The sequence below is a fragment of the Protomyctophum parallelum genome, assembly GCF_964188405.1.
Source record: "Protomyctophum parallelum genome assembly, chromosome: 4".
Classification (NCBI taxonomy): domain Eukaryota; kingdom Metazoa; phylum Chordata; class Actinopteri; order Myctophiformes; family Myctophidae; genus Protomyctophum; species Protomyctophum parallelum.
This window is the reverse complement of record NC_139700.1, coordinates 24,249,111-24,276,253: the sequence shown is the minus strand read 5'-3', so window position 1 is coordinate 24,276,253 and position 27,143 is coordinate 24,249,111. Positions and strand designations below refer to the sequence as shown.

The 27,143-nt window shown below is 43.2% G+C and overlaps 1 protein-coding gene across 2 annotated transcripts in view; it reads left to right on the top strand.

Moving 5' to 3' along the window:
- Positions 1-11,532: 11,532 nt before the first annotated feature.
- The window catches only part of ldlrad3 (low density lipoprotein receptor class A domain containing 3), a 108,506-nt gene continuing 92,895 nt past the window's right edge, over positions 11,533-27,143 (top strand). For both annotated transcript variants that reach the window (XM_083763460.1, XM_083763459.1), the window contains exon 1: positions 11,533-11,908. In XM_083763460.1, the coding sequence (XP_083619586.1) occupies positions 11,854-11,908 (55 nt within the window). In that variant the 5' untranslated portion in view covers positions 11,533-11,853. The remainder of the gene's footprint in view (positions 11,909-27,143) is intronic.

The following is a 27,143-nucleotide window of genomic DNA, read 5'->3' as shown; positions in this document are numbered from 1 at the left end:
TGCAGTGCTCTAGTCTAAAGTGACTGGAGTCAGTCTCATTTCTCTCCAAAAGCTCTTGAATGATGATGGTATATGATTAAGGATTACTGTCATTAATCTCACACTTCATATCATACACACCATACCTGTAACTTTAGCTGTAGTGCGTGCGTGTGTGCGTGCGTATCACAGCTAGATCCACACTATTGCCTCTAATGAGGGGCTGCCCATGTCATGGACACAAACTGATTTATTTGTCTCTATATGTGAATTCTAATCAGATAATGACAGGGCTTCACCTTTTTGACAATACCGTCCCTCCATACCATTACCTGTTTCGGTTTGCAGTGGCCTGGACCCAGCAGCCATGGGTAATGAGCTGGTAATTCTTCACTTTGCTGATCAAAGGCCCAGCTCCCAAACAAGCTCCCCCCCCCCCTCTCCCCCTCCACTCTCTCTGCTCCAATCAGATTCGGGGGCAGCCAAGCGTGAGTTCTAAGTTCTAACCCTGTGGCGGTAGTGCTCATTATTCTGAGGCCTGGGAGACCCCGGTGACACGTCACCTGACTGTTGCCCCTTCAACCCTGACTTCCAATCCTCACGGCCAAAAGCCTCCGGCTTCTTAGCTGTTACCACGGCCCACAGGCAAAACTAATCTGCTTCAATTCTCGGCATGCAGGGACATTCTGGATGGCTGTAGTGCTCCCGTTTTGTTCGTTGCCTCACTTTGTCCCCTCCTGCCGCCCTTTATTCGTCACCTTGTGGCCACTTGCACAAAACGCTGTTTTTGTGTCCCTGATGCTAACTAACCTTCTACTACAGTACATGCTTCCTGCTTCCTTTTCTGCGCCCCTCTCACCCCGCCTTCAGCCTTCTCTAGCCTGACCTAGACTTAGTTACAAGTGGGTATCGTGCGCCACAAATAGCAGATCTACAAGCACGCAATGCATCAGGATGGCAGCATGACTCATTGTGGTGCATGCGTGATTTGCATCTGGTATTTTTGGTGTGCGACATCCACACGCAAATACAGTAAGTATATATCAGGCTTCACTCACCGCTGTTGAATTCATAAGTACCCCCCCACGCACACACGCACGCACGCACACACACACACACACACACACACACACACACACGCTTACTTTGTTCACAAATGCTGTCTGCAGCTCGATCTACTCTAATTCACGTATCAATAACTCAGACGCATCACTCACTTGGCAGCATGCATATTATTTTGCTTCTCTCTTAGACATGGAGAGCAGCTGTAATATTCTCAAGGTTATTCTCGATGTTACCCTCCAGCAGCTCCGGGTCTTTTTCAATCTAATACAAATATAGCCCTGAGTACTGAGTGGGCCTGTGAAAATGCAGGAGAGCTATGCAGGCCGTGGCAGGGAATTAGGGAACAAGTGGCCCACTTTGGCCTGCGAGAAAGCACCTGCAGTGCATTCATTCGGTGGTCCACTAAACTCTAGCAGCCTGCGGGTGCGAGTGTAGGCCAACTCTAAGCCACGTTGATTGGTGTAAAAACAGGCCAAACCTGCTGGGAGCACTGGTGGCTCTTAACATGCTGGCCTCCATCCATCATACACTCCTCTGATCTGATTTCTCTCTCTCTCTCTCTCTCTCTCTCTCTCTCTCTCTCTCTTTCTTTTCCAGTTTCTCTCTCAATCTCAGTCACTCTCTCGCTCTCCTTTCATACTTTGACTAATTGGTAGCCCCGTTTGGAACCTCACTCTATGCGTTTAGCTCCGAGAAGTGGTTCCGTGTCAGGATATCCCTGCATCGGTAGAACGAAACCAAAACAGTGGCGAAAACCCTTTTTGCAGTATCGTTTCCAAAAGGTAAAGGTATTTCTGGCTAGCTACAGATGATAAACTTAGGACAGGCACGTACATTTGTTAGACAGGGGTGGAACAACTGCTTGCAAAGCTTATGAAGTCAGACAGTACCATGTTTTACATGCAATCTTACGGAAGCAGTACTGCGCATGCGGACGGACCACAGGCTGCAATTTTAGCAGTTGTTTAAGTTAAGTTTATCATCTGTAGCTAGCCAAAAATACTTTAACTTTTTGGAAACGATACTGCGAAAAAGGTGTTCTACCGATGCAAGAATATCCTGACACAGAACCTCTTCTCTGAGCTAAAAGTGTAGAGTGAGGTTCTAACTGGTCACGTGCGCAATACTTGTACATAACATGGAGTGAGGCCAATATAGCATGAATTAATGTCTTTATTTTCTGTTCTTATCGCAAATAAATTAAAACCTTGCCTTCGGCAATCAAACTTAATGGCTTAAATGAACATGCGTAGGCTAATGACTCAGCCTGTGGATATGGGGGCTGAGGAGAGGAGTCGTGAAGAGGCAGAGGGATAGAAGAGGGTAGATGCAGGATAGAGGGAAGAAAAGGGTCTGGATACCATGATATAGGGCTTGGCATTGGGCAATTATATTATAATAGATTGTTTATAATCAACCTGTATTATACTTCCTTGAACAATGGCATGCAAAAAGTGCTGATCTAGGCTACCTCACAAAGCGTCGCATCGCAACGTGTTGTGAGCTTTGAGAATGGAGATATGCGATTTTCCCTTTTTTCAAATCATTTATTAATCCTATACAAGGCAAAAGTGTGAAATAACCGTGCTATCGATTTGAAGTCATATTGCAAGGCCCCACCGTGATGTGAACATTACAGCGTGGAAGATGCACCTACTGCAAGTGTCTGCATCAAGGCAGACAGTTGGTGGCTTGTTACAATGACATCACCCATCGGTTTGTCGTTTTGAAGCCCTGCGTTCAACATTTTGACCATCACCATATAGATCTGACCATCACCATCACTGATTTCTGCAGCCAGAAGTGCCCATATTTGGATGAGAGAGTGGAGCCGGGGATACGCATTGGCACGCCTCCATCCTGATCACTGTGGTAGCAACTTATCAATCACAATAATGCTAGTATGCTACGCCCCGAAGCATAGTCTACTACTATACTTGATCATCTAATTTACTCTAAATGGGACCATCATTTACAAAATGATCAACATGCTGAATTCAAACTAGCGATTGGAAACTTTTTCATTAGGAAAATGTTTACTGAGGTAATAAATCAAGTAAGAACTTGCAGTAGGGTAATTTTCTCATAGACATCCAACAGTATATAATCTCGCTCCCTGCTGGCCATTAGAGAAAATACAGGTTTAAGTCACATCCTCAGTAGCTTCATGAACAGGCAAAAATATATAACCTATAGAAACATGTAGCCATAATAATTAGGAATTAGCCACAGGGAAATAGGCAAAACATGTGCCAGACCACCAGGTAGGCTATGGTTTTTTAATTATAGGCTCACAAGCCTTCCTTGACTGTTGCTTCTGGCTAGATGTCAGCCTTGTAAACTGATTTCAGAGATAGTGAAGAGGAATTGATCAGGTGGAGGAGCATAAAGGAGGCTCAGGGTAATATTGTGTGCTTGCGTGTTCTAGTGTGTACATGCTTGCTGTGTGTGCATGCGTCCGTGAGTGCGTGCGTGGACCATTGCTCTATGTTTTCCAGTTAAGTCAACATGATACTGGGGAATCATTAAAGGGATGCTACTTGGTGTATTATTTCTCCTATGTCCTCCCTCCCCCTCTCTCTCACACTCTCAGACAAACTAACCTCACATGACACATACCAACTCACATACACAAACCAAGACGTCCTTGGTTATTAAATGTGACATGTACAGCCGCATATCATCATTCAACTGAGGGCTGTCAAGGTGCTGTCCAGAAAATGAGGTGGGCTTCATAGATAATTGCCAAGCTTTCTGGAGAAATACTGGTCTGATTAGGAGAGAGGCATACATCCCATATGAGATGGTACAACTCTCATAGTAATATAGATGAGTATAATAGTTAACTAAAAGATGACAACCCAGAGTAGAACATGAGGCAAAGTAAGTTGTATATGAAAACCTAATATAAATTAACACCACCACTGCAGTAGTACCACAAAATCAGATAGTTAAATGTGGAAGATTTGATCTCTGTCACCAAAACACAATCTACTTAGATGATCATATTGATTTATTTTGTCTTGCATCCACTCCCCTCAGTCATATTAATACTTAAATTCCTCGAGACACTGGCAGAGGTAAAGTTGCAGCCGTTCTCTGTTGAAGCACTAGTAGCGACTACTAGTGTAGTCGCTAGTGTTCAGTGGGGAGAGGAACTAGGTTTGAATAGCGTGTTCCTCCACGTGTTACGCCCTCACGGTGATCAACACCTCAGTGCAGAATTAAACGAGAGGTTGTCGATGTTCTCGTCTACTGTAGGGGTTAGCACAGTGACAGACTATAGGGCTCCATTTTTGTCAACGAACTAAACCCCTTATCCCTAAACTTCCTTGCCTTTTTTTTTTCTATTTTGAAAAACATTTTTTCAATAGTTCAACTAGCCAATCTCCATTGACATTGGCCATTTTAACTATTAAAAAATGTTTAGCAAAATAGTAAATAAGGCAAAGAAGTTTAGGGATAAGGGGTTTAGCGGTGACGAAAATGGAGCCCTATGGGCCCTATCTTGCGCCACCCCTTACCCCTTATCCATATACGTATTTGCAATTTTCTTCTGTTTTGGAAAATATTTTATAATTTTTCAGCTAGCCGAACTACATCAACACGTTGTGAGCTTGTAGATCGGCTATTTTAACTATTTTAAAAGGGTTTTTGAAATAGTAAAAAATGGCAAATAGGTTTAGGGATAAGGGGTAAGTGGTGGCACAAGATATAGCCCTATGTGTATGTGGGGAAAATTGGGAATTAGCATAATATCTGTAGTAAAAAAAGAGAAAATAGTAATTGAGAAAGAAATGTGGGATAATGATAGTCTTAACACTGTGTTTTGGCGCCGGCCTACTCGAGTGTCAACGCCAGTCGAGAATGATGCAAGTCAGGAATACAAGTCCCCCTGATATAGTTGCTGTACATGTGGCACTGGTTGTGGTCTGAGATGTTGGCTGCCGGGAGTAGGGGCGGCATGTGCCGGGGGATTATGTCACTCCACTGCCGCTCCATCTCGCGGCCACCGCTTCACGTAGCAACTGCCGGTAAACTGCTGGTAACAGCCGCGGCGCTGCCGGGAGAAGAGGCGGCAGCTGCCGGGGAAACTGGGGGGATTATGACACTCAACTGCCGCTCGCTTCCACGGCAGTGCGTTTGGTCCGACGTTGCGTCGTGCTTGCGGTTATGGTTAGGGTAAGGGTTTGGGGTAGAGTGTCGGACAGATGCCGCCGAGAAATACTGGCGCCTGCCACGGGTGTTCCGCGGCTGATGTGTTGCGTCGTGCTTGCGGTTATGGTTATGGTAAGGGTTTGGGGTAGAGTCAGAGTGTCGGACTGATGCCACCGAGAAACATTATGGACTGCCGCAGGTGTTCCGCTCTCGGGTGCACTTGCTCTCTAGATTCAAATGGCTTCTCTCAGAGTGTAAATAAACCCACCATCTTATAATCTCGATCTCATTCTGATATACGTATGTCATCAAAATAGCATCGGAACTCTCTTCCTAGAGAATCCTGTTCTATCAGACTACATCCCTGGGAGGCTTATTACTGGACTACGGTACTCACCATTTTACAAACATGTGTGATCTGATAATTCTGTGACTACATTTAGTTCTGTGAAATACCTTTTAGGGAAGTGATTTCATCAGCATAATTTAATGTTATATCTCACAGATGACTCTTAAGCTATTCCCTCTCAAAGTGGTCATCTTATTGATAGTGTCGAAGTCTCATTGCAAGGGACACTTGAGGCCTCTCTAAAAAAAACTGGTTGGGTCCATGCTAACTACCAAACCCCAAAATTAAAGTAAACATGAAAACCAGACTGCTTGCTAGTCTTGTAAGATAGTCATTAGAAGGCTCTCTGTAATACCAAAGACTATTACACATAGCTTTAGAGGAAATAAAAATAAAACCCCTAGGCAACACTTTGGCCTATGTAGCTGACTAAAATAAAAATACATGACCTTATTGATCCATATAGCTCTCAGTATGACGGCATCAGCTTCTTTAATGATAATAATACAGCATATAATAGGAACGATCTTTCACTTGGTGATACAAGCGTGAAATTTGGCATGAACATGCCTCTGGGTCACCTCATTAACTTTTATAACCAAGCCAACGAAAAATCCAATATGGCCGCCAAATAAAAAAGGCCTTTTGTGGCGGTTCTGGACAACCATGGGTGCGGCCGACTCGAGACCGGGCACTGCACTCCCTGTGGGTGTGTGGAACGTGTGTGTCGAATTTGAAGTCGGTGGGGCGAACGGTTCTCGGGTTACGTGGATTACAGATGTACACACGCACACAGAATTCGTGCAATATAGCAGATCATTGGAACGGTTGTTCGCTTGGTGATACAAGCGTGACATTTGTCATGAACCCTCCTTTGGGTCAACTCTTTAACTTTTTTAACCGAGCCATCCAAGAATCCAATATGGCCGTGCTATCTCAAGATGGCCGCCACATCTAAATGTTAGCCTATGTCTACATTTCTTACAAATTTTAGGAAACATTTCACCATTATAGATAGATAGATAGATAGTTTTTATATTTATATATATATATTTTTTATATATTTATTTTATTCTTTATATTATTATTTTTATTTTTTTGTTATTTTTAGTTTTCATACTGAAAATTGTAGCATGCTAATGCTAACTTAATGCTAACATGGTAGCATGCAAATGCTAATATAGCATGCTAACATGATAATGCTAACATGCTAATGCTAACATGTTAACATGATAATGCCAACATGCTAATGATAACATGCAACATGCTAACATGCTAGTACTGACATGCTGCTAATGCTAACATGCTAATGCTAACATGCATCAACATCAGCATGTTAGCATGTTAGTGCTAGCATGTTAGCATTAGCATGTTAGCATTAACAGCATGTTAGCACTAGCATGCTAGCAGGTTAGCATGTTAACATTAGCATGTTATCATTAGCATGTTAGCATTAGCATGTTAGCATTAACAGCATGTCAATACTAGCATGTTAGCATGTTGCATGTTAGCATTAGCATGTTGGCATTATCATGTTAACATGTTAGCACTAGCATGTTAGCATTAGCATGTTAGCATTATCATGTCAGCATGCTATGTTAGCATGCTAGCATATTACCATGTTAGCATTATTATGTTAGCATTAGCATGCTACCATGTTAGCATTAAGTTAGCATTAGCATGCTACCATTTTCAGTATGAAAACTAAAAATAACAACAACAAAAAATTATAATATAAAGAATAAATAATATATATAAAAAAAGAAAAAGAAAAGAAAATCTATCTATCTATAATGGTGAAATCTTTCCTAAAATTTGTAAGAAATGTAGACATAGGCTAACATTTAGATGTGGCGGCCATCTTGAAATAGCACCGCCATATTGGATTCTTGTATGGCTCGGTTAAAAAAGTTAAAGAGGTGACCCAGAGGCATTTTCATGCCAAATTTCACGCTTGTATCACCAAGCGAACAACCGTTCCAATGATCTGCTATATTGCACGAATTTTGTGTGCGTGTGTACATCTGTAATCCACGTAACCCGAGAACCGTTCGCCCCACCGACTTCAAATTCGACACACACGTGCAGTGCCCGGTCTCGAGTCGGCCGCACCCATGGTTGTCCAGAACCGCCACAAAAGGCCTTTTTTATTTGGCGGCCATCTTGAAAAATGACCGCCATATTGGATTTTTCGCTGGCTCGGTTAAAAAAGTTAAAGAGGTGACCCAGAGGCATGTTCATGCCAAATTTCACGCTTGTATCACCAAGTGAAAGGTTCTCTCACAATATGGCTGTTAGCCGCTGTACTATAAACTGTTAAAGGGATATTTCACAGCTGGAAGTCACTCAATGTCAATAGTATTTGTAGTAGATAACAGTAGAACAATTTGAAATTGGCACCCTATGGCCAGAAAAATAATGAAGTCTGTGTTTGACTAGGGTTTGACTGGATTGCTGAATTCCTACAATGACCATAATGCTTTCGTCCACTGCCCCTCCTTGTGGAGAGGGGGGAGGCTGCACGGAGCTGTGACTTGTATTCCAAGAAGGAAGTGAGACCACATTTTCATGACAAATTTAAATATATATATATATATATATATATATATATATATATATATATATATACATATCTAAAAACACATATTCCACCCAGGAAAGTGTTTCTTGTGTACTAAACATCATTAAAATAAGATCTGGTTGCAAAAGGGTTGAAGTGGCCCTTTAGCTATTAGCGAGAAAAGATGACCACCTCTTGCCCTCAGTCGGCATGGTGTCACCGGTCTGTCCTCGGGCGTAGGAGCCTTGAAAACAATTGTAGGGCCTGATGTATATCTGGAGACTGTTTTCTTCAATCGACCTTTCTGAATTTACTTTAAACAATTTCTTCAGCTAAACCATCCCAACTAAATTACGTAAGGAGGTCTTGCCACTGGTTGTTGCATAGGACATATTCTGACGGCCTATGACCTTTATCATTACCCCCCCCCCCCCCCCCCCGTAAGTACACTGTATGTACTTGACAGGTAAATGATGCATTCGACTAAAACTCTTTTTGGCAAAACTAAATTGACATACTAACAAACTACTACTTGCAATTTGTAACGCAATAAATTAAACCTTGAGGCAGATCTGTTCCAATTCACTCCTCTCTCTCTGCACTGCTCCATTTCAATATATCTCCTGATTTTTTTTATTTTCTGATTTGTTCTCACACCTACTCTTCCTCTCCAATCCACTTTGCGTTATTCATCTTGCCTCTGGCTTCCTCGTTTATTCTGAGCCCTGTGCCTTTGTACTGTTGTAATATCTTTCTGTTGAGATATCCTTTGCTTATATTCTCTTCAATTATATTGTTGTCTAATCATATCCATTAATCTTAAAAAAGTGCCAAGTAGCTATGGCATAGTGTGATCAACTGATCATATAGTTTTCTGAATATTATGAGTAAATTATGTTATTGTGTCACTGTCTATGCTTGAACACTTTTACACTATTACACTATTAGTTGTAAGTTGTCTTCCCAACAGAATACCACATGAAGCAGTTCATTCAATCAAGGCCACCATGATACTCAGACATGTTGTACATACTGTGACAATGTACAGTATATATAGTAGTATAGTATAGTATAGTAGCCTATAGTATAGTATAGTATAGTATAGTATAGTATAGTATAGTATAGTATAGTATAGTATAGTATAGTAGTTATCCTCTCACAGGGCAAAAAGCCCCATGCTGTCGCACCAGGCCAGAAATAGGCACCTCTCAGGAAGTATTGAGAAACGAACATACATCCATAGCAACTCAAGTGTTAACCCATTAGTTCCCATAATTCTAAAGGCTGTGTTGTCTTCTCTCCTCTTTAGGTTGACAATGGCTATATGACCAATATATCACCCCAAGGAAAAGCAGAAGTCTCCGAGAAGGGGACGCACAGAGATGATTCAGAGGAAATAACCTTTTGCATTGTTAACGTATACATGGGCGTGGGACAGTGAGGAGAGTGCGCCAGACTTCATGAACTGCCACTCTGTGACTATGTATTGCTGAGAGGGAGAGCATTTTAGACGCCCAGAGATCTCTGTAACTCATTCTATTATTCAATCTGTAATATTTTATCTTCATGCAATTTGATTAAATACATGTTAACCTTAATACTCTTGTCCGCTCTTAAACTTCACCAATTAAAAGGAGGCGCAGAGATAGCGTGCTCCATGAGGGTATTTTAAATTATCTCACTGCACTATTTGTTTGTTGTCGTCAAGAGGCTATCTCATCAGTACACACACACACACTCTTCTTTTAAGTTCTTTATATGCATTCCTAAATTTCTACACCTCTCTCTCCACTTAATCTTTAACTCTAAAGCCAAATGTTTTACTTTGTTGTGTGCAGTGCAACTAAATATAAATTAAGTATAACACTTTTTTCTTTCTATCAATATCACCACAGGGATCCATCCCTCCTCTCCCTCTCCCTCTCTCTCTCTCTCTCTCTCTCTCTCACAAATTATATTGTCTCTCTACCTCAGTGTAATATTACAAATTTGGAAGCTAATTGGGTTTCTCCTGTGATTCAGTCAATAGCAACCTTCATATTGCGGCTTAATGTCCCCTAATGAGTCCATTTGTTGGCCAGCGGCTAATTAGGTCTGGGCTGTTTGTAGATAGCCTAAACCAATTGATGGGCAGCCGCATTACTGAAGCAGTGTGTGTTGATCAGTAATATGTACAGTAGCTGAGCCCATCCTGTGCTCCCTCGCTGTTCCAATGCAGATCACCCAAAACCAGATTATATAGTGTTCTGGTACGTGGAAGACAGCGCATTAATTGTGAGGCAGCTCGACATTAACATTGATGATAACTCTGAGGAAAGTTGGGAAATCAGGCATAGTTGTATTAAATTTCAACCTGCTGTCTGTATGTACCGTATCTGGACTTACAGTGCTAATACAATCTGTGGACATTGTCCAGCTAGGGCTTTTGGAGTTCTCTGAGGTGAGGTACATAATCCTTCCTACTGTAGCAACCATTCCAACAGGATTAAACACCATACAATGCTGAGGTGATATGAAAACAAAAGCTCCATATAGAACTAACACAATTGCAATCTCTCACAGATGATCCCACTGACATGTTATGACCATTCTCTCAGAGGCAGCCAGCCTGCATCAGGCCTTTGGCCTGATAACACATAGCGGTAGTATGGTATGGTAGCCTGGCTGAATTTAGACTATAGAGTGAGTTGGAGGGAGCCAGGCTGATATTGAGACTGAATGATCATATAGCCTACCTTCACATGTTTAGTAGCCTGTTATCAAAAGAGGGGTTTCTTTGAAGCAGACGGCCTGTCTGCAACTGTGGCTCTTTGATAAAGAGGTCTGATAGGTGAAACTGCCACCTCTTGCATCTCTTAATGTATCACTATTTTTAATCATCTCTCCCTAAAAATAAAAATAAACGAAACGCTCGCCTGTCTGGTGCAGCTTTTTTGTTATTCTAACTTTCTTGAAAGCAGCCCATCTGTTAGCTAACATACTTTCCAAAAAGTTCCCTTTTGCCAAATATGCCATCTGTTGTCATTCTGATAGATAGAAAACATAATATGTTTTTATTTTTTATTGGTTGAAAATGTTATTCACAGTATGCAGAATGGGTACATTTCAAACGAAGCACAAGTCAATAGGCTACAAACTTTCATACAGTAAAAGTTCATAAAGTATTTCATACAGTACACGCTTAAACAACGTGCACTGTACCCCTTAGAGAATTGTTTCATCAGGCCTTTTGGCGTTCGATGTGTTGGACTGGAGTTTAAACACAACTTCGATAAGATAGAGGGATAGCAATTGCACATGGTCCAAGGCAAGGCGACCTCTCTGGCTCTCTCCACTGTGACTGCTCTGCTGCGACTCCGCCTCTCTCAGCAGCACCAACAACAACCCGATCCCATTCCCAATCCCACGTCCGTCCGACTCCCCTCCCTGCTCCCTGGCTGCTGCCACCACCCCAAGCCCCTTCCTTCCATCTCTCTCTAGTCTCTCTTCTTCCCCCTCCTCCTCCCCTCGGATTCCACACCGCTGTCCCAACGACAATCCAGTACTCCACGCCAAATGCCCTCCTAACTTTACCCGGGAGGGGGGAGAAAGAAAAGAGAGAGAGAGAGAGAGAGATCAGAGAGCAGCTCTGTACTACTACTACTAACGCCAGAAGTGTGGGATATACCGGAGAAGTTCTCTTCTGCCCTAAGTATCGGCCCGCGGCAGGGCGGATAGAGGGGCAGGCCGAAGAAAAGCGCGTATGATGTGGATCTGGTACCTACTGCTTGGTTCGGGGTCAGGCTCAAGTACGGTCGGTAAGTTGTAGAACCACTAAAACTAACGTTCCTGCTGCTATCCCTCCGTGCGCCTCTTTGAACGGTGTCGCCATTACGGCGTATTAAAGGCACATACGCGCTTTTTGGAGGGGGGGGGGGGGAATAATAACAACTGCTATGACGTGTTCGCTACTTCTGTTTCCATGTTGAGATGTTGTTGTTGCGACTTTGTGGCGACGGCCGTTTCATCTGTCTGTCGTGGAGTCTATTCGGTCTTTTAAAAGTCGGCACTGTTTCTCGTGGTCGCGCTTTTTCCACTGTCGTGCATGCCGACTCGAAAGCACTGCACTAGTGTTTACGCTGCCTGCCCTGCACTCATGTCTGTGTGTGAAATGAATACAGATTTGTACTAGACAGTGGTGGAAAAGTAGGCTACTCGAGTCATATTTGATCAAGCAATAATTGTAGTGGATCGAGTAAAAGTACAATATTTGCTAATGAGATCATGTAATGGAGTAGAAGTAAAAGCACTGACAACTGGAAATACTCCAGGAAAGTAAGAGAATACATCAAAATTGACTTAAAGTACAGTAGGCCTACTTGAGTAAATGTTACTTTGCACCACTGGTTAGTGTATTATGTACGCTAGGCCGGTTATGACCAGGGGTTGTTGACAGGACAGAGTTGACAAGTCAATCCTGCCATGGCAGCTGGGGCCCAGTGCAGGGCCACATACAGTAAGAGCAATGCCTCAGTTTACACTAAGGTCACACTGGTCAGGCAGCTGGGTGTCATGGTCTTCCTTGTGACAGTGGCCCACTTCTTTGCTTTAGTTTACACATACTCAGTATTTGACCAAATCTGGCCTAGAGGGCGCTCGCACACCACAGGGGGTGCACGCACCACAGTTTGGGAACCCATCTGTTAGGGTATCTGGAATGCTCACCTTAAAACACGCTCACCCTCGTTTCTTTCCCGCCACCGTCCTCATGCCGACCGCTCTGGGCCCGGGGGCGGTTCTTGTATTCTTGTATTTGTTTTACTGAGAATAAGGTTAGAAATAATAGTTTTACCGGGGTTAAGTTTATGAATATAGGGTTAGGTTTTGGCACCGTTATACTGAGGTTAAGGTTAGGAATAAGGTCATGCTTACCCGTTTTGGGATAGTTTACTTAGGTTACGTTTAGGAATACCAGGCTGAGCAGTTCTGCCGGCTGTACGCCCAGGGTGACTAGCTTTACAGTATTAGCTACTAGATTGCTACTAGATTGCATTGATTATTCTATCACAAAAGCTTTAGGTGACACAAGTTGAATCTGTCTTTCTGTGTATAATGGGGACAACACTGTTCAATATCTAAGATATTACCTTTCATTCATCCGGCTACTGTTTGGTTTGGTTTGCATTTACTGATGTGTATCGCAGTGTAGTAAACATATTTTGTAGTTTAACAGGTGTACAGTATTCATATTTGATGCTTTGCATTATGAGTGACCCCTGCCTGACAGCATAGAGGGAATGCTTGATATTTACAAAAGCAGACATTGTGCAAACATTTCAAATTTATAAGCAGCAGACACTGTGTGAATATCGTTATGTATAATGCAGAGGAAAATTAAACGGATTTAGTGAGGGCTGTCAGACCCAAGGCTGGCCCACGCTGTGGTCTGATTTTCACTCTACACAGCATGCTCTAATGATTTCATTCACATCATCATATTTCTGATGTGAATTCATCTTGTTATTTGCAGGTCATCAGTTGAGGGATAGCATAGCGCTGAATAATAATGTTAGTTTTCAACCTTGTGTTGTGGTCAAGGTCACTTAATCTGCGAAGGTGTATAGTATGCTGAAAATAGCAGATCAACTTGTAGATCTCCTATTTCCGGATCATGACACCATCGTACAGCAGATTATAAATCAACCATTAGACCTGTAGACATGTATTGTAAATGTTGGTTGTATTTTTAGCACTAAAGGCACTTGTGAATGTCTGTACTGTACTAGCAGATGCACAAGACATGTGTTTGTCTGCGTGCATTTCCTTGTATTGCAATCATGAACACAGACAGGGACTCAGTCAGACAGGGCATGATGTGGGGGCACGGTGGCACAGTCGGTAGTACTGTCGCCTCACAGCTAGAAGGTCCTGGGTTCGATTCCCGCTGGGGACGCTGTGGGTTCCCTCCTCCGCGTCATCAGTGCCCATACCCGAGGCACGGTTGGCGAAAGGGCCTTTCTGTGTGGAGTTTGCATGTTCTCCCCATGTCCCCTAGGGTAGGTACCCTCACATGTTCTCCCCGTGTCCCCTAGGGTAGGTACCCTTACATGTTCTCCCTGTGTCCCCTAGGGTAGGTACCCACACAAAAAACATGCAGTAATCCTGGTCTATAAACTACATCCCCCTGGCCAGAGGGGAAAGGAACTGGTCGGAATAACGTGTTCCTTCCACGTGCTACGTCCAGCTGGGGAAATCCCCCCCCCCCCCCCCGTCAGGTGAAAAGAAGCAGCTTGGACTCCTCATGCATAGAAGGAAGCATGAGGTCAGTCTGCTGCCCCCTCAGGTTGGAAGTGTAGCGCCCAGGATTACATAGATAATTGACACTGGGTGAAGAAAATGGGTTGCAAATTCGTGGGATGAAAAAAAAGAAATGGCATGATTGTGGTATTTGTCCCTGTATAACTTATTTGGGAAATATCAAAGGCGGTGGTAATTTAAAAAGAATCATTATTTCCATTTTTTGTTTTTCAGAGAATACTTTCGCTGCGGCATAGGCTTATTACATTAAATAAACTGCACTGAGGGCATTCGTACAATTTAGTTTTAGGGAAGCAATAAGACGGAATAATGACTTTTAATGACTTAACATTTCTTCGAGCAGTGGGACCAGTTCTGTAGCAGCAGGGTGCTGCAGCTTGAAATTGAAAAGAGATGAACTCTGATCTCACTTGTATAGCCCTCCCATGTTGTTGCTCTACCCATCTTCCAGAGCCATCCAGCCTATAATATTATGCTGAATTGCATGAACCAACCCAGCCAACCCAGATGCATATTGCTCCCAGTGGTGCTGCTGGCAAAGCCATGGTCCAGTATCTCCTCAATCAAGATGAATGTGTTGCATTGCCCTTGCTGTGCCACCAAGCTGCACATGGGACAGGTGCTGGGATATTTTCATTCATAACCACGGGTGCTTTCTCAGGTCGTTCCTCAGCCGGTGACACAGCGACACAGGAAGCAGAATCACATTGTCTGCTGTTTGCATTGTCCTCCCGCTTGACAAAATCCTTTGGGATTTCTGCACTGTCACAGGGACACTGCAGCTGGTGGAATTAAGTGTGTTTCTGCACGTTTGTGTGTGCGGCATGTGCACACGGATGACTGTATGACATGAGGTGTGCACACTTACATTATGCTGTGTGTGCACACACGTGCGTGCTTGTTCGTGTGTGTGTACAGTGAATAAGAGAGAGAGAGAGAAAGGAATTGTGTACTTTTTGCCCTGGCTCAGCTGCACAGTAAAATCCTCTGTTCATGTATCCATTTGTAACTCTGAGAGTGCACAGATGTACCGGTAAGCAAATGGACGGGTCCATTTGGTTACATCTGTACACTCTCAGAGTTATTATACCTCTGCATTCTGCCGTGTGATATGATTGATATGCATCAAATCATAGTTACATTGTGAGACAGGCAGGGATTATGTAGGGCCTGTGCGTCTGAGCGAGCCGGCTCCAGTTCCCAGAGTTGTTAAACAAAGCCACATGACTGGCGTCACATTTCAAGACCTCTGCGACGGCACGGCTTTAACTGAGTGTGGTTTTCCATCTCGTCTTACATCACAGATGAACGCCTCCGCAAACTACGCTGGGTACGCAAAGAGCGCTAAGCCAATAATGCCTGATTGTCCATTATGTTGCAGCGGTATCCTCATTCCCAGGGCCAGGGTCCTAAATCATTGCTTCTATACTTGAGGCTCCATCCATCCACTCAAGACTTTCCTTGGATCTATAACTCACACTGGGCTGAATGTTTGATGGTCCTTTGGGACATACAGTCTGGTTTGAAGGAGAGCTAGAGAGAAACCAAGAAGACTGAGATGTGGGAAAAATAGAGATTGACTCTGGAGTCTGGATTGATATGAACTACTTTGCCATGCAGTGGAGCTCAGCTAAGGCTTTGTTGCTCTGTGATGGTTGCATTGTATCGATCGCCTATATTCCTCTGGTTGCTGAGATTCTAGCCCATACTTGCCTCTCATCTTTGAAATGCTAACTGTGGCTTACATTTCTAAGGAGTGACCCCATAGATGGGAATCATGGGATGATATGTTATTATCTATTTACTTTATATACGGTACTTTATCGTCCAATATTACTTCCATTGTGTGTGTGTGTGTGTGTGTGTGTGTGTTCATATATTGTTTTATCCTGTCTGTGTGTGAACTGTAATGTCCAATTGTTTGTCTTATTGCTTTCAGTATGTCTTTGTCTATTCTTGTTCATGAAAAGTTATTAACATTTAAGTTGAAAAAAGAAATGCTAACTGTGGGCAATTCTACAGCCTCACGGATGATGTACATACACGTATCATATGTGTACATCATAAGATTCAGTATTTACACAGTAAAATTGTCAGTTGAGTGGGTCTTACTAGTTAGGGTTTGTATCACATTCCCAAGTTTGATTCCCGGCCAGCCGGACAGTTTTGCTGCATGGCACTCCTCTACTCTTTCTCATTGTTATTTTATTTTATTATTAGATGCAATTGTGAACAATAGCCCAAGTAAGATAATGTATCCTTTATTTGGTTCACTGCAGCTCAACAGTCAGTGTGAGCTTAGTGGTGGTCAGGAGATGTCTATTAACTTTGCTTTTTAAGGCTTGAAGGCTATTATCTGTGATGGAAACAACTACATGCTCCATCTGTTCAATGTGTGTGTAATATTCTAGCCTGGGGGGCTGAGCTGAGTGCATATTCTGGTGTGGCTGCGGGTGTTTCGCTGTCTTATGTATGGTGGAGGGAGCATATCCTGGTGGAGGTCCACCTTTTGTACAGGACTGTAGCTGCAGTCTTCTGTGGCTGGTGATGACCTGACCTGAATATTGTCAGGTAGACCAAATGTGTAGGTGGAGCACTCATACAGCTGAGTGAGGCATACTGCATGACACTGCAGACCTGTAGCTTGTAGACAGTTGCTCAGCTCTCGAGGTGAGTTTACTGGACACTCTCCTCAGTGCTGCCAGCTTCTGACCGGCCCGGATGAAGATTTTGGCCTATTTTGACATGCAGGATGTCATTTGTGGTGGTCAGTCGGTGATCATTGAATTGCATGTTTCTTGTCTCTCTCCACTGTAGCCCTACTTATCAATAAAGGCTCAGATTGTTGCCATATGAAAACCACACACACACACACACACACACACACACATGCTCAACGCCTACGGCATCTGCGACGTCTATAACCGGCCAGCAACTCTACATCTGTCTCACTGACACACCAGATTAATAGTTTAACTCCCGCTTCTCAACTGTGCCGTATCAAGAAGCTCTGCCCTCAGGCGTCTTACTGGTACTCTCGTGTTCATTTCTCGTGCTCTTGTGATTGGCACAGGAGGGTGTGCTAAAAGGACACACACACACACACACACACACACACACACACACACACACACAAGACCCCCACACCTGGTAGCCACAGAAACGTCTCTGCTTTTGCATGTGATGTGACAGACTAGACAGTGCATGCCTGGCCCCTGTATCTCAAATGGTCAAATACATATTTGATTAATTAAGCAATATATTATGCCTCTTGTAATATTTCTCTATATCAGCAAAATGTAGATTTTATGTTATATATTGAGGGATTTGTTTTTAAACGCTGCTTATCAACTACCCAGTTAATCGATCGATAAGGTTATCAAAACCTATGAATTATCAATTAATGAGCGGGGGCTTTGTTGTGAAGTGACGCCCAAGGAGGGAATCTTATGATGTTTTTGTTTTGACATTTTGATGTGGCTAAAAGACCACTGCAGTATCCTCCTGGTGTTTTTGAGTAACACATGCATGCACACACTGTAGTTATTGGATGATTATTGGGGGAAAAGCGGAGAGGCACCGAGAAACACATGATTTCCTATCACTGTCAGATACATTTACCATCATCTTAATCTTACACTACTATTGCTTCAGCTTCGACTCGTGTTGCCAATGTGAAAAGGGAACACGTTAAAACTTTATTGTTTCTGCATGACATGAGGCAATCTCCTGTCAGATACATTTACCTTGAAAATAGGGAAGGAGAGGTCGCACAGCTCGTAGTCACGATGCAAAAAAAGTTTTTATTAGATTAAAAACGTTTCGGTAACAAAATGCCTTCTTCAGGGTATGAATACTCTCCTTTCCTTTTTTCACGTTTGTCTCCCGTGGTAAGCACCTCCCCACTATTGATGTGTGCTCCTATCTCTTTGTTTGTACATTTACCATCACATCTTACCTTGACATCTTACAAAAATCCATGGCACTTCTACCACACAACACACACTATGCCCTTTGAGCTGCAAAAGACGATATCTCAAAAGAGAACCACAAACAAACCGAAGGATCATTTTTTTCCGTCTTCATCCATTTCTACAGTACATGCTCCTCTGCGAGGAGAATGTTTTATGCTTTATGCAACGAATTGTGTCCTGTTTCCCCCCCATAGCTTGCTCCCCTGCGGTCCCCTGTGATCAAGAGTCATTTTCTGTGTAGTGTCACACAGTCACTGTGGCAGCCAGCACGGACACCAAAGGGCTATTTTAGACCGCAATCCCAGCATCCCTCTGTCAATCCAAACAAACACACAGCCCTGAAGGTCAACACAACCAGAGAGAGTGGGGGAGAGGCGCTGAGCGCACCGTGACAGCTGATACTCTGTTTGCTGTCCGACCTGGGCTAAAGTGCATGCTGTTTGACTGCGGTTTCACATATTTGGACTGCTTGAGGTGTGCTTGATTTATCCCCGTCAGATGTTGAAATAGCTGTAACAATAATGTAACACTGCAGTCCGCAGTAGTCAACAACAATCAAACGATCAGTATGAATAAGATGTTATTTCAAGTCTGCAGAATATTGTTTGCCATTTTGTACATCAGGTCTGCCCATTTCTTCAGGCAGATAACTATAATAACTTGCCCAAAATAGCATCACAAGTCTGTAGAAAAAATCTAACCAATGAAAAGTGAACTATAGTGACTAAATAAATAACTGCAATGCTTAGACAACAACTTAAATTTCCGTCTGACGGCGTCAGTGACGTTTTGTAAGCATGCATTGTACTTGATTATCAGCATCATTGGACGGATCCATACATCAGCTGATGTCTGTTCTGGTGATTGCACTGTATACTTTGCTGTGGACATGTTACATAATTGTTGCTTTTGAAAGACCACAGGCGCTTTCGTCATTCCAAAGAGTAGCAAAGCTCCAAACCTTGGCTTTGGACATTCTAATTACCTCCAGTTGTCCAAACATCTAATCACTAAGGAACTGGTGATTTTGGCTGGATAATGTTAGTTGATTGCAATCGCACAGACCACTGCTTTTCTTGTTGTGTATTCATCTGGTTGGAAGAGTTAGTTCACAATGGCACAGTAACAATCTATTACACACAGTGAATTTGCCAGTCTTTAGCTACAGTATAATGTTTTTGATCTGTGACATCAATGCCAATGAGTTTCTGTCACTGGGAATAGGAGGAAGATGTAGGGTCACAGTGTCAGTGGAAATGTATGGCCCTGCCATTTATTGTAATACATCACATCGATTGAACAAATCTGCAGTGAGGTTGGTTCAGTGCTTTTATTTGAGAAATGTGAGATCATAAAACAAGCTTGCTGAGGTGAAACGCTCAATTGTAATTCAGGTGTGAAATTTAGAATATTTGCAGACTTAGCTGTTCCGCTAGATAAAGATGATATAGTAGCTAGCAGCATGTCTTGTGTAATAATGAAATGTGACTCTTTTCTGTTCCCAGTCCTTTCACCATAATATATATCATAATAGCACATAATGTCCCTTTTACCCTCTTTTTCTTTTCATTGATTGACCTAACCCTTTGTAAACAGAATCTCTTACCAGAGGGCCCTGTCTCTGTGCATAAATGACAGAATTTAATAATTGTGCGTATGAATTGTGTGTGATTGTTTACATGAGTGCATGCCAATGTGTACCTGTATAAAAATGCTGTGTGTGTGTGTGTGTGTGTGTGTGTGTGTGTGTGTGTGTGTGTGTGGAGTGAGTGAGTGAGTGAGTGAAGAGGCAGAGATGGACAGAGGTGTGATGCTGCCTTCTCACATTGACATGCAGTTGATAGTGCCAGTGGAATTTTTCTACACGTATTATTATGTGCTCACTCGCATGGACACGCGATTGATTTAGCAACCCTCGGGTGAAATTCCAATCTGCGAAACGCAGAAGCCATTATGCAATGCGATGTTACTCCTCTAGGCAAGTGCATCAAAGAACAAATAAGATCAATCTCAATTCGGCAGACTAGAAATAATTGCCTCTTTGTCACAATTAATTTCAAAGCTTTGACTTAAGACCCCATGATATTGATATTGAATTCCCCATTAACCCATTTTTGGCGGGAACCCCTTTTAAAGCGAGTGGCGTGCTACGACTACGAGCTTAGTGTGCTGCGAGCTTGTAGGTCTGCTATTTTTGAAAAATCGAAGAACGACTGACATAGAAACTGATCTCAGGTCAAAATGGGTTAATGCGCACCTGAAAACAGGCTTATTAAGTGTAGCTGTATTCCTTGTGCATAATGGATGGTGACAAAGTGTCAAGGCAACCTGGCCTAATATTTATCTGTCTGTTTTAAGGGAGGGGATGATAATTGATCCAGATTTACAAACCTGGCATAAACCCTGGCCTTGGGCCATCAGGTTCATCCTCAAGTCTCTACCTCTCTCTGTCTCTCCCTTCTCTCTCAATGTCTCTCTACCTCTCTTCTCTCTGTCTCTCCCCTTCTCTCTCAATGTCTCTCTACCTCTCTTCTCTCTGTCTCTCCCCTTCTCTCTCAATGTCTCTCTACCTCTCTTCTCTCTGTCTCTCCCCTTCTCTCTCAATGTCTCTCTACCTCTCTTCTCTCTGTCTCTCCCCTTCTCTCTCAATGTCTCTCTACCTCTCTTCTCTCTGTCTCTCCCCTTCTCTCTCAATGTCTCTAGTCTCTAGTCTCTACCTCTCTTCTCTCTGTCTCGCCCCTTCTCTCTCAATGTCTCTCTATCTCTCTCTCTCTCTCTCTCTCAACGTCTCTCTACCTCTCTTCTCTCTGCCTCTCCCCTTCTCTCTCAATGTTTCTCTCTCTCTCTCTCTCTCTCTCTCTCTCTCTCTCTCTCTCTCTCTCTCTCTCTCTCTCTCTCTCTCTCTTTCTCTCTCTCTCTCTCTCTCTCTCTGTCATTCTTCTCTCTGTATTTGATGAAAATGGTGTACACAATTATATTTTAATTGACTATCTTTGGGTAAGGGTTGTGTTAGATCAGTTAGGTGAGAGAGAGTGCGTGCATGCGTGCATGCGTGCGTGCGTGTGCGCATGCTATGTGTAAGCCGTAATCCTGTCCTGGAGGAGGGGGGGGGGGCTCATCTTCTTCACAGGAACTAATCGCCCCAATCTCGCCTGCTGTTTACATAGGCAGCCAGCCCCAGCCCCAATCCAATGCAAAGCCCATGTTAATTACCTTAATGCCGCTTCCCTGTCAACCATGGATTGGCACCGACCGGTCTCTGGCAGCAACAGACTGCAAAATGAATTATTTTCACATGTTCACTGATTATTCCACAGCAGACAGACCCCCCCCCGCGCCTCCTCATCGCCTTCAGTATTTCAGTCTCAGAGAGGCTCAGAAATGGAGCCCGACCGATGCTACATGTTGGGTGCTGCTACATGACTGATGCTACATGTTGGGTGCTGCTACATGACTGATGCTACATGTTGGGTGCTACATGACCGATTGGGTGAAATGGCGATCCAAATATTGGAGAGACCTACCGTATATCCTTTACTTCTTTCTTTCCCATGTCCATTATATATGTACCCAGACGCTAGGTGACGTCATATCCCAGGTCTGTATATATACGTACCCCAACGTATACTCCGTCTATATAATGGTTGAGGCCTACGGAAGCTTTTAACGTTAAACCAGTTGAAATGAGGATTTTCAAACCTCCATAAGTCAGACTCCAGGATCGCTGTCCTTTGCTGTCCAGGATCACAGCCTGATTCTTTCAGGCCGCGTTTCACGCAGCATGTTTTCGTTCAAAGGAAGTCATTAAATTTGGCTTTTTATGGACTTTTGATATACACAAAATGGAAAATTTGATTTCCCATTGTTTTGGTGTTAAGTGTGCCCATATGATGAGATTTGCTCTAAAAGTGTGAAAATGTTATTATCTTAGTTTAAAGTGATCACTGATGATTACTGATGTGACGAAGATATATAATATACGAAGAATTAACACAAATAACTTTGATGGTTAATAAAATCAATTAAGAATATTTTTAAACTTCAATATAGGAAAAGAACTCTGATGTTCACACATTCCTTTTTAAATAGCTAATCAAGCTCATAGTTCATCGCATGAAAGAACCTTGTGGGCCAGATAGAAATATTATCAGCCAGGCTTGAATAAAAGAGCAGAGGGGCGTTAACTTAGATGTGGAGGTGACTTGGTGGTCAGGCAGAGAGGCCAGGAAGTTCAGGCCTGGCTTTGGTCATTACCGGGGCAGCGCTATTAGTCTCGCCGGGGCTAGTGTGTCAGAAATGGTAATTGAGTTAGTCTCTGCGCCGCACGCTGTAATGAGGAGCTACAGGCCTAAAGATCGCACTAATTTCTTATGCCCAGGATGATGTGTCGACCCCGGCCGTCCTCCGCTTAATGACTCCCGATACTTAATGAAGGGTTGGTGGGATTCTAAAGACTCAGACGGAGCTTTGTACTAATAAACTGCGAGAGGGGGTGCTATGGTTTGTCCAGACACTTTAGAGACTTGTTTCATGACAGTCCAAGGAGCTTCTCCGTGTGGACGGCTAATGGAGCCCCGGAAAGATCACTTGGAAGGAAGGGGAGGGAGACAAAAGTGGCCATGAAATATGTGTGGATTGTGTGCTCCAAATATAAAACAGGCACTGGATTTGTATTGCATTTGTAATTTTGTATTAAAGTATTACCGAAAATGGTTTGCTTAAATATGTGCACAAAATACATTCGTATACAGAACCTGTGTACGACAACCTCAACTCCTTTGGTGAGCTGCCTAATGTGTTTACTGAGACGTGGGTGACTAGACATGATGTCACGATGTATGACCATGTATGGAGGCGTGGGGTGACTGACGGACTGACGGGAAATGTAAGTTTTCATAGTAAATGCGACCTGCGTTCCATTGCGTATTAATCCAGAAATAATACGCTTAAATGTACCGCCAGTTGCTTCCTGGTCGCTTCCCACGTCGCTAGGCAACGTTGTGATGTCATTGAAATCCTAAAGCTCTGTGCACATACATGCATGGGCCGCGTGGACACGTTTTACACATACATGCATGGGCCGTGTGGACACGTTTTACACATACATGCATGGGCCGTGTGGACACGTTTTACACATACATGCATGGGCCGCGTGGACACGTTTTACAGCGGCCCTCTTCTAAAGAGAGATCAGTTTTACCACGTAGTAAAGGACCATTTCACTGAAAGGCGTGGGTTTTCAGATAAAAGTCTCCCTCATCTGCTTGGTCTTATTTATTCTGAAAAAGTCCCAGACACCCAAATTCTTAAGAGGCACCAGAGAAATGTTAATAAACCTATCAACTTAATTCGTTTTTATACTAATTTTATATACATTATGCCTAATTTAAGTCTCAATGAGTCACAGTGTATTGACCCGCCATGCAAGCCGCCATGCAACACATTTGCGCAACAACGTATAAATCAGGCTGTAGGCGTATTTTCTCTGTATTCTCAGACGAGCTGATCCATTTTTATTTATTTAATCTTTATTTAACCAGTAAAAACCACATTGAGACTAAGTCTCTTTTACAAGTGTGAACTGGCCAAGACAAGAGGCTCAGCCAACATTACCCAACAACATGTCACATGCTCAGAACTCTGAGCTTGGTTTTGCCAACTTCGCAAATTAATGGATTATTGTTCCAAATTATTTTAGGACACATGCTCGCTTGAAAGGTGCCATTTCAATGCTTTTACATTATTGTGTTGGTAGCCCCGGAGAGGAGAGCAGAGTCATAAAGAATATGGAAACTAGTCGAGGTATGTAAACGAACATCCTATTTTACCCTTGTGTAATTTTCATATGAATCATATCCTACATGAGTCAGGTGATCACAGCGCTGATGATGTTGGATTATGATTTATTACTCCACAGTCAACCTCTAAAGAGGACATTCTTCGCTAGCACATTGCGCACTTGCATGCATGCACGGCTTGCACGCACTTGCACGCACACACGCACGCACACACACACACACACACACACACACACACACACACACACACACACACACACACACCATATAACTCACTTACAGCACCCTTTATGTATCCATTTGTAACTCTCAGAATGCACAAACGTAACAGTTGTGTACTCTCAAAAGTTGAATCAACACTGTGTGTTCTGTGCTGTGCTGTCCCAGCTGTCACACACACCCATATACGTGGGATTCAGTGCTTGGGACTGAAACCCAATTAACCAGCAGCAGACTCACAAGAAAACAAATAAACCCGCTGAAGGAAAAACCTAACGTTCTGGAACCGGCCCGAAAGTAGAAGCTGTTTTGATAGCGGTCCATTTGTTTTCATTTAGCCCGGTTGTCGTGATGGGAGATGTGCCGAGCTCCTGCAGCAGTGTGTCTCTGTCAGAGCGGCCCTTTCCTCCCGTCCATTACTACAGATGGTCCCGCAGTGGAGCTAGTGAAGAGAAATGAGCCGGACGGCACCCATCGCCGGGAAGAGGCGTCTCAACGCATGCCCGGTTTCCCCACCGACGCAATTACTCTCTGCTTTGTTCCACATTCGGAAATGACAGGGCATCACTGCATCAGAAATTATGGTTAATGCAGGAGGATGTGAGGAATACACAGTACGGCTGGTGTGTGTGTGTGTGTGTGTGGCAGCTAGCACTTTTGACTAGCACTTTTGATGTGCATTGATAACATGGTGAGTGCCTCCTAAGGAGAGAAGCCAGTGGGTTTTGTGGGTTTTAATGTTTAAGTCAAGAATCAGATTAGAGCTATGCAACATTGCATTCAGGTTTACTTAGAGCCATGCACACGAAAATGTCAGTTCAACGTTCAGTTTCATCCATTCGGTCCATTTGGTTCCTTTTGTACACTCTCTGAGTTACATCCGTGTACTGTAGACCCTTGGTGGTCCGTGAACCTGATGTTGAGAAACAATGTTCAAGATATCTCTGAGGAGTTGCTATGGAGATCCAGCGCATACAAAGTTTAATTGTGCATAGGTGACCAGCACGTGACGGACTACAGACATATGTTTGGGTGACCTCGTTATAGACATAGACATCTCTGACATCCGTTGGGAGAAATGTAATGTAAATGGAGACGCAACAATTTTTCCTCCCCTTATTCTTGTGGATAGCTATTCAGACCCGCCTCCTGCCTGAAATTAATCTTTTGAATCACCAATGTTGTTGTAATACAATAGGAAGAGTGGCTGTTGTTTAAAGGATTGTTGGAGATGAGTTAAACTGAAATGAACCATTAAAATTGCCCGCCAAATCAGAGAGAGCTCAGATGTGATGTGTTTCAATATATATATATATATTTTTACGATTCAAATTAAGTGTAAGTCTGGTAAATCCACCATTAAGTCTACATAAACGAGACCCAACTAGTACATATTGACATTTAAATGTAATATCACTTTTAATTGATCATATATCCCCCAGCACCGCAATTATGCGAGTCTCTGTAATTGCATGCTAGCAGTAGCACATGAGAGCTCCAACAGAGCCACTTCTCCAATGTGTCAGCAGACCGTCACTGCTGCTGAGTAGTGCCCAACTGCCCATGACCTTTCTCATGAATGTCCATGTCTCCTCCTGTCCTTCTTCATCTTATTTGGCCTTTTTTATATACATAGGTTAAAGACTGGGGTCTTTTGCAACACTGACCTTTAGTTGTTATAACGCTATGATAGCTGTTGAGGAAGAGGGGGAGAAAGTTTGACCTGGAGGATACCTCCATGTCAAACTTTCTGTGGGGTCTGGGGTCCCCCAGGGCTCCTTGACGAGGTCCCAGGGGGGTTCCAGGGGGTCCCCATAGCTAAATTATATCCTAATAGGATATTATTGCCATGAGATACCATCATATGATGACATATAATATAGTGCTTAAGTGGTTAATAATGCATGTCAAATTGGGGGTCTATGAAATTTAAAAGCTTGAGAATTACTGTCTTTGACTCATTACCCTTCGCAACACATTAGCATTCGCTTGAGTTGAGACCGAGAGAGAGAGCAGACAATGACCATTGACCACTGAGCACTCTTCCCTCATTTGCATTCCACTGAAATACACGTATCAATTGAACCTCTTCATTCTCTTGTTCGATCTCACCTCTCAAAAAATTATGTCCTTCCGTTCCCATCTTCTCTAGCTTTCTTTTTCATCTTCTGCTCTGTGTGTGTGTGTGTGTGTGTGTGTGTGTGTGTGTGTGTGTGTGTGTGTGTGTGTGTGTGTGTGTGTGTGTGTGTGTGTGTGTGTGTGTGTGTGTGTGTGTGTGTGTGCGTGTGTATTTTCTTTTTTTTTGGCCAGATACAGATCATTTGCACTCAGCACTCGACCCCGCCAATGACTCATGGCCTGGGTGCACAATTAGGAACTCATTACCGTTAACATAGAAAGAAAGAAGACAGTGGAAGAAAGCTGCATGCTGTCCTCTTTGTTATCTCCCCTTTTATCCCCTTCCTTTTCACTTCTCCCTCTCCCTGGGCTTTTTTTTAAGTAAAGGGGTGCAATTTCTACTGCTCCTCCTCCTCTTCCTCGCTACTTTCATCATAGCATACCCTCTGCCACACTACTACTTCAGATCAATGCATAATGAGCTTGTGTGTGTGTGTGTGTGTGTGTGTGTGTGTGTGTGTGTGTGCGCGTGCGTATTGTGCAGTTTCTGTCTGTAAAGCATTTTCTTTTTTTCACCAAGGTGAATCTTTATTCTCAGTTCAGATGCGTCCCGTCCGGTGCATTTA